This window comes from Xyrauchen texanus, chromosome 5 (genome assembly GCF_025860055.1).
Source record: "Xyrauchen texanus isolate HMW12.3.18 chromosome 5, RBS_HiC_50CHRs, whole genome shotgun sequence".
Lineage (NCBI taxonomy): Eukaryota > Metazoa > Chordata > Actinopteri > Cypriniformes > Catostomidae > Xyrauchen > Xyrauchen texanus.
The window spans coordinates 27,318,283-27,326,729 of NC_068280.1; the positions used below are offsets into that span (position 1 = coordinate 27,318,283).

The following is an 8,447-nucleotide window of genomic DNA, read 5'->3' on the forward strand; positions in this document are numbered from 1 at the left end:
TTCTTTATATCAAGAATTCACATTTTTACTACAATGTAATTATTGATATCAACAAACCAAGTTGATATCTGAAATTGCCATTGCAACTAGTGAAAATAGAATTACTGATATCTTAAATAATATTTTAACTAGTAAAAATAGTATTACAGACATCTAGAAATGTAATTTTTACAGGTAAGAATAGCTATGGTAATGAATTTATGAATATTAATGAGTAGGGGTGTGACTAGGTGTCGTGCCACGAGCTCTTGTCAGAATAAAATGTGACGAGATTTCTCGTTGAGTGAAAAGCTATCGCCATGACAGAGAAATATCACGTTTCATTTGATTGGCCACCACCAGGTCAAAAAAATTTTTGTTCTCATTTTTTGTCTTCAAAACGAAATAAAAAACATTAACAAAGCATTAATTTAGCCTATCACATATTTTGCCCTTCTCGTGAACATTAATAAACCTCATGGCATTTTTTTTTTTTTTCATTTATTTTGTTGTTTTCTTCACACTTTGTTCTAATGCATCAAATGAAAACACAGTACAACCAAAACGAAAAATAAAACATTTTTGTAAACATTAGCTACCATTTGTACAGTTGTGTAGCCTACTACTAAATCATGAATTCATGAATTAAATATTTTTTTCACGCATTTTTCCTTTTGATTAATAGGTCTATTCATTTAGGCTAGTAGCCTATCATTCTTTCTTCATTATATTACTTTTATGCAATGAATAGGGCTGTAGAAATGTACTTAACCAAGGTTTAAAAATGCTTTAAAATGATAAATTAATTTTAAATATATGTCATGTTAATATAGACAACCAGTAGCCTACCAGTGTTACTGATATAAGCAGGATAGACAAAGGTTTTCCAACTAATCTAACTTCTAGAAAAAAAGAATTTTTTGTTCGCTTTCTCTGGCTCTTGGTGTTTTTGTAGACAAATTTCAGTGCAGTAATTTAATTTATTTTATTTATTTATACTGAATATAACAGAAATCTGTATAATGTAAGGGTCTTTATTTAATTTTTTTTTTCATAACGAGCCGGAGTCTGTTAGACAGATTTAAACTTTCAACAACATGGTAAAGACAGAACATAACGTGTAGCCTAATGTGTACAAATTTAAAGCAGTTTTACTGGACAATGTTTCAAGGCCGCTGCTGGCCAAATGGGTGCCCTAAGCAGCATCGTAGCCTGTGGGGCTGTCCCAATTTAATTGTATTTTCTCTAGTGAAATGTCACCATAGGCTGCCATTCAAAAGCAATTGTTGATATCAAGAATTGAATTGATGATATCAAAAATTGCCATTGTTACTAGTAGAAATTGAATTCCTGATATCAATAACTATCATTTTAACTAGTGAAAATACAATTCTTGATATCAACAATTCAATTCTATCAACAATTCAATTCTTGATATCAACAATTGATTTTGAATGGCAGCCTATGGTGACATTTCACTAGTGAAAATACAATGCTTGATATCAACAATTCAACTCTTGATATCAACAATTCAATTCTTGATATCAACTATTTAATTCTTGATATCAACAATTTAACCGTCAGCGGTTTTCCCATCAGATGCTCTCACTTTTGGCGCCTGAAAAGCAGTCCGTGTAAGATGGAGGAAGAAACAGCTTCATCGGAGCAGGTAACGCTAGATGCGGCAGTTTCTGCCTTTGATAGAATTTTTAATGTCGCAAATAGAGCAAGAATGGAACTTATGCAGAGTTCATCGAACAAGAATTTGCTTGCTGCTACAAGGAGGCTTTTTCGACGGTCTCGAAATCGACATTCAGGTAAGTAGGCCTTTTGCGAAACATGTTTCTGAGTTTCGAAAAGCTTTCTTTTTTTCAGTTACTAGCCTTCATGGGATGCATAACCTACGCTTTTTCTCCATTCAATCTCATTACAATTTGATGTTGGTTTTTTGTTGTTGCTGGAGACACTTGAAATAGACCTAATACTATAATATTAAATGTACCCGATTATGTCAAGAATTTGGTTATTGATGTGCAAATAAAAAATAGTCCCACAATTGTTTGAAAATGATTTTTAAAAATCGGCATGTTGTGAATTCCCAGTGATAGGCCTGACCAGGGGCGAGTTTCCAAAGCATTGCAAAGTTGTACGGGAACACGTCTCATTTCGAAAGCTGTTGCTACGTACGCAACCTCTGCAGGCTAAAGTAAAAGTACAAGTGCCCTGATGAGTCTTCATTGGTGATGATGAGGACTTTCGAAGCTTCGAAAACACTTTGAAACCTTTACAAATATTTGTTTTCGAACAAGTGATTCAGAGCCCGTATCAAACTGCCAAAGTCACGTGATTTAAGTATAAACGATCTCTGAAACCATGAGCCAGTGTCTATTCTATATTATTTTGTTTATAAGTTACCTGATCTCGGATTATAAATTTGTTGACATTCAAAGCTAAGCCGAAATCTCATTGACCAGTGTTAAACTAAATAAATAATAATAAAAAAAAATAAAAAATCTGTCTTTCAATTTCTCGTTATTCCTTTTCGAATAGGATATCAAACTGGTAAAACGTACACGTTGATCAGAGGGTTCTCTTATTTAATTTATTCAGTCTTTAATGTTCTGTTTTATAGGTACAGCCGGAAGACGAGAAAACCTTTGTTGGAATGTTGGCCTGTTTTTGCTTCCTGGCCCAACCTTTACAAAGCTACCTACAGTGACAGAACGAAGAAAAATGACACAAACTGGATTTGGTAATGGCACAGTGAATTATGAGATTTTTTAAAATTATTGTAAGTTGTAATACTTCAGCTAATATGTGTAAATGTCTTTGATTAAGAACATTATTAAAATCCTGCATTAAGCTATATATAAACTGCATTAGCTGTATATATATAAACTTTTGAATGTTGAGGTCCTCTTTACTAATCTTGAGAAAATCGTGTTTGTGACCAGCTGCAAAACATGAGTCCGGGGTGAAAGACATTTTTAATTTAAGGAAGATTTGATGTATTGTTACATGAACCCATTTAACCTTTAGTACATTTTCTGAATTGGCATTAAGTTCTGGATGGTATAAGAAACTTAGATGGTTGAAATACAAAAGAAACAATTTATTTGAGAGTATGGACACTAAACTGCTCTGTAATATTTTTTTATGAACATACTAGTTCTAAGGTATATCAATAGGTGTAAATATACATTTCTATTTAAATAGAATCCACAAATTCTTTATATTATAAACAGGAGATGAGACGCCAATGTTTAGAGGCACAGGAGAAGAGTCGACTACAGGTAAACGTTATTTAAAAAAATATAACTAATGATTTGTTTGGTTGAAGTAAATGTACTGCATTCATGTAACCTTGGTTGCATAATAGGCAATTGAAGACAGACGGAAGAGGATTGCGAATTACGAGGAACCCATTGATGCTGTGCCCATCAAATTCAAGTTTCCTAATGGAGTGGAAAAAATTCGAAAATTCATCTCGTCAGACACAATTCAAGTAAATGACTCCCTATTTTTAATAAAAGTATAGACAATAAGGATAGAAAACAGTCATGATTTAAAATGTGTTTGGAAATAATATAGTAAATAGTAAAATAATAATTGTATAATAATATCACTAAGTGTAATCTACCTATGTTTCATGTACTTCTTTTCAGATCTTATTTGACATTGTTGGTCAGGATGACCTGTCCAGTGAAGTGTTCTATGTTCAAGATGCGATCTCATCTACACCTCTTGAAAATAACCTTTCAGGAACACTTAATGATTACAACATCCAGGGTCATTCAACTCTTTATGTTATTTGGGTTTCACCAATGGATGCACACCTGAGTAACCCTTCTATTTATAGTCTCTGCAACTATTTTAGGAGTATATCGTTTTTTTACTTCTTTTTTTTTAAATATATTTTTTATTTAAAATATTGGTCTATATGTACAGGAAAGTCAAGATAAACAGAACGAGGCAAGCATTCAAGTGAATTCTGGTGAAGTTCATTTCACCTCATCCTTTTCCAACCAGTCACTTCCATCATCATCACATGAACCGATTACTTCTTTGCCACTGAATGATTGTCATTCCCCAACACCCCCAAACTGGTCACCTGCTCCTTCACCTTCTCACACATATCATCATTGGTCACCTGAACGCTCTCTTCACACTCAACCGTCCTCTGTAACAACTGACAACTGTGAAATTATTTCAGATCAGTATGTTATGTTATACTTTAAAGGAATTTAAAACTAAACTTTTTCAGACACATAAAAGCAAAATTATTTTACTCCTTTGTGTTTTAGAGTTGAGCTACAGATGATTTTGAAGAAGCTTCATAGCAGAGTTGATCTCTCATGTTGTCCCACAAGCAATCAAATTAATGTAAGTCGAGACAACATATTACAAGGTAGTCTGCACGCTTTCAAACGGAGGCGCTTCAATCCAGAAGCAAGGCTGGATGTGATTTTTGTGGACTCTGATGGGGTTGGAGAAGGAGCTATAGATGATGGTGGACCAACCAGGGAATACCTACGCTTGCTGATGAGGGAAATCCAGATATCCAAAATATTTGAAGGGCCGGAAGATAACAGACTACTGGCTCTTGATACTCATGGTAAGGATTATCTCATTTTCTTTTCTTTTTTCTAATGAAATATATTTATATATATTTCACCACATTCACCAAATATATATATATATATATATATATATATATATATATATATATATATATATATATATATGTATATGTTTTTCAGCCCTTGAGAATGGCTTGTACACGACCATTGCAAAAATGATTGCAGTGTGCATAATTCATGGTGGAGTTGGCCCTCGTTTTTTTTCTGATCGTCTCTTTATGCAACTCTGTGGCACATGTACACTTCCTGCCTCCCTTGAGGAAATTCCAGACCGCTGCTTCAGAGAAAATCTCTCAAAGGTGATTATAAACTTTAGACTTTTACATTAAACGGTCTCATCTATGCAGGGATTTTTTATTTTGTCATTTGCAATGGATGCTTTGTGATTTCATGGCATAACGTTCTAATGATTTACTTGTAGATTAAAGAAGCAGACTCTGTTCAAAAAGCAAATTCTGCAATCTCAGATGCTGGGGACAGTCTGAACATGATGGGAGCACTTAGGTACATCTCATCACTTGAAGAGAGGGATTCCCTGGTCCAATCTGCAGCAGAATACTTTGTGAATGGGCGGACAAATTTGGCTCTCAGACAGTAAGTATCCATCATGAGATCCATGTAAATGCCTTACAAAGGAAAAATGTAGTAAATGTAAAGTTTGGATGTGACTAAAATCTCATTACGACTCAATGTCCTGTGACAGATTTGAAGAGGGTTTCAAAACGTTTGGTCTGATGGACGAGCTAAAAAACCATGCTGAAATCTTTGAGGACCTGTTTGTCAATGCGATCAGACCACTGGAGGCAAAAGATCTGACAACTCTTTTCGAAGTGGACTTCTCATCCCTTGGCAGCAACAAAAGGCAGCTGGAAAATAAGACCATCTGTTTCTGGAGAGACTGGTTAATAGATGTAGAAGGTAGTGTTTTTAGTGCTTTATCATTTAAAAAATTAATTAGCATTTAATGTGATTTTGAGTGACACATTAAGGTAAATTTATTTCAAATAAAAAAAAAATTTGATATTCAATTAAACCCATATTCTGCTTTTTCGTGTGTCTGTCTGAATCTATGTGGCTACAGAAGGTGACTTCAATCCGTTGACACTGGAAATGGTGCTGCAGTTTGCTTCTGGAGCCTCATCTGTGCCTCCTCTAGGATTCCCCCGTCAGCCAAAAATCAAATTTTTACATTCATTTGGTCAAGACACCAGAATATTTCCAGAGGCCAACACATGCCTTATTGTTCTCAGACTTCCAATTCACAGTATCTACGAATCGTTTAGAACCTACATGACTGAAGGTATTCTGCAGTCGCCAACTTTCGGCACCATGTAGTACCTTGTTCATGTAAGGGTGATAAAATAAATACTTGTCTTAACACTTATCCACACTTATGCCAGCTCAAACACACATTTTACTGTTACTGTGTTTACTGTTATTGTTGTACTATTCTTACCTTTAATGTTTGATTTATATTAGCACATTTTGCTTCATTTACTCGATTTATCAACATCAGTTTTAATTCCTCTAAATTGAAAAAGTAAATAACAGCAATTTGTGATTCAAAACAGTAATCCATCTGACATCTAAATGTTTCACTGTATAAATGCAACAATAAAACCTGAATTTGATTGCATTTGTCTGAAAAGAGTCTAGTAATCCTGCTAAAAACCTTTTGTCAGAGCATGAAACAGACAGTGTGGCATTTAATAGATTTATTTAACGGGGGGGGGGGTCCCTTTGAGATCCAAGCATCCAGAATACATCAACATTTTTATCACTCTGATGGTGCGTTTCAAGAAAAAAACACGCTGTATCACAAATTGTATCTCAGCTATCTTGTAATGTGTTTGCAATTTCTCTGCAGCATGTCTGGTACTTAGCAGTAGTATCTGAGATGGTCTCAATTGCCTGCATAATGTTTTGCTGCTGCTGATTGATTGATTCTAGGTTGCTCCACAACTACAGCTGGAAAATGATCTTCGTCATCATCAGTCACAGGGAAGTTGTCTATACCACGTTGTGCCAAAAGCTCTTGTAGAGTTTGTGTGCTGTAAGGATCTTCACCAAAAACATTGCTGATGGCTCTGCAGTTTGTCTCCATGTTGGCAAGCATTCCTGCGGTCCATATTTGGACAGGTGTTTTATTGTTCTCCGTTCTGATTTTGTGGTGATTCCATCCATTCCTAAATAGACCCAGTCTCTTTTGTATCTCTGGAAGGAAGACAATTTGCAGGGACATCTTGTGGACATCATCATCTGGATCAAGGACCTCAGAATCCTCAAGAGTGTAGAACAAGTTGTAGAAGTACTGGAGCACATGCAGGAAAACATCTCTCCAAAGCCGCTCTATGCGCTGATTGTGAACAGATTCTCCCGTTATGTGACTCCTCCGTTCCACCCCTTGAACAAGATTCATGAAGAGGGCGATTTGTGAATTTTCTCCTCCATGGTCAGATCACACTCGCGAAGGAAGGCCATAAAGACATGTGGCCTTCACAAACTGGGTCAGCAAAGTGGAGGCACGGTTATTTGTGTTGCAGCTCAGGTAGGTTATAAGGCGAGATTTCCCATCGATGGCTCCATGTACAACAAAACCCCACCTTGTATTAAAAAAAGGCATAAAAAAAAAAACACAAGGTTAATTAATAAAAATAAGTGCATTCATATTATCTTAAATAGCACTAGTAGCTCCTAACCATAAATTAAGAAGGGGCAGATTCTGGATCGTAGTGATAGATAATGATTAAGTGCTTGTGTTATAGATTAGCGGAGTGTGATAATGACAAATTTGTTCTTGATATTTTTGGGGATTTTGTCAATAACGATAATAACACAATATTTGTACTCTTTTTATCATGAAAAATAACATTATTATAAAAACCGCATTATATAAATTTGTGTTGTTAATTTTAACCTTTAGTAATGATACCTTACAGCATTAGTTAAGAGATTTATTTTTCCTTGTGAAAAATTAAACATATTTATCCAAATTAATTGGTATTGAATTAAGATCGGAATCAAATCGCAAGCTTATCATGAAATTTGTGTCAAGCACTTAATAACAGTTGTCTACTCGATAACATGTTGTCACTAAACTTAATGAAGTTCTGTTTAGTTACCAATTGTTTTGACAACCACAATATTGTGTTGCAAGGTTTTTTCCTCAAAACGAAATTTGCATTTCATGTGATTTCTTTTGCTGTTCACACTAGCTAAATATGATCAGATTCCAAAGATATGCACAAAAATTGGGTTTGGACTGACAGTCTGAATAAGGCTTTTTTGACAAGATTTATGCCAGAAGCCCTTCCTGATGTAACCCAGCACTGGAAGTGCACTAACTTGTGCAACCCCTAGTACTACTAGGGCCCTGTTTCCACCTGTTATTAAGATGTGTTTTGGTCGATCGGATCACAAGACGAGGGAGACAAATTCCTGTTTACACCTGGTGTTAACGTCAGTCTCTTTTGTCTCTTTTAGTGTTTCCAGTCCACTGAACCTGTGTGTCTTTGTATTGGGAGGAGGGATGAATAGTGTATTACCTAATCAACCGCATATTTCCATCTATGTGCCATAAACTGTTTGGATGAGCAACATGGTAGACTCTTCTGGCAATGGCATTACTCCACCTGCGTGCAGTCGCAGTGGGATCGATTAGGGTAAGGGCTTCCTGGACCCTGCACCGCTGGACAAACAGCCCTTCTCCACGTAGCAGCCCCCTCATGATCTAAGAAGTAATAACAAAAGCACATTTTTTAATTTGACAGTATGGTTGTGGTTGACAGAATAATGAATTTGACTTTCCTTTGCCTAACACACCTCACT

At 35.5% G+C, this 8,447-nt stretch overlaps 1 protein-coding gene across 1 annotated transcript; it reads left to right on the forward strand.

Moving 5' to 3' along the window:
• The first annotated feature begins 4,565 nt into the window (after positions 1–4,565).
• LOC127643519 (G2/M phase-specific E3 ubiquitin-protein ligase-like) lies at positions 4,566–5,954 on the forward strand. The gene is made up of 5 exons (XM_052126317.1): positions 4,566–4,594; positions 4,740–4,918; positions 5,041–5,213; positions 5,323–5,537; positions 5,701–5,954. Exons 2-5 carry the CDS (start codon positions 4,775–4,777, stop codon positions 5,952–5,954), a joined length of 786 nt encoding a protein of 261 aa, XP_051982277.1. The 5' UTR covers positions 4,566–4,594; positions 4,740–4,774.
• Positions 5,955–8,447: the final 2,493 nt, after the last annotated feature.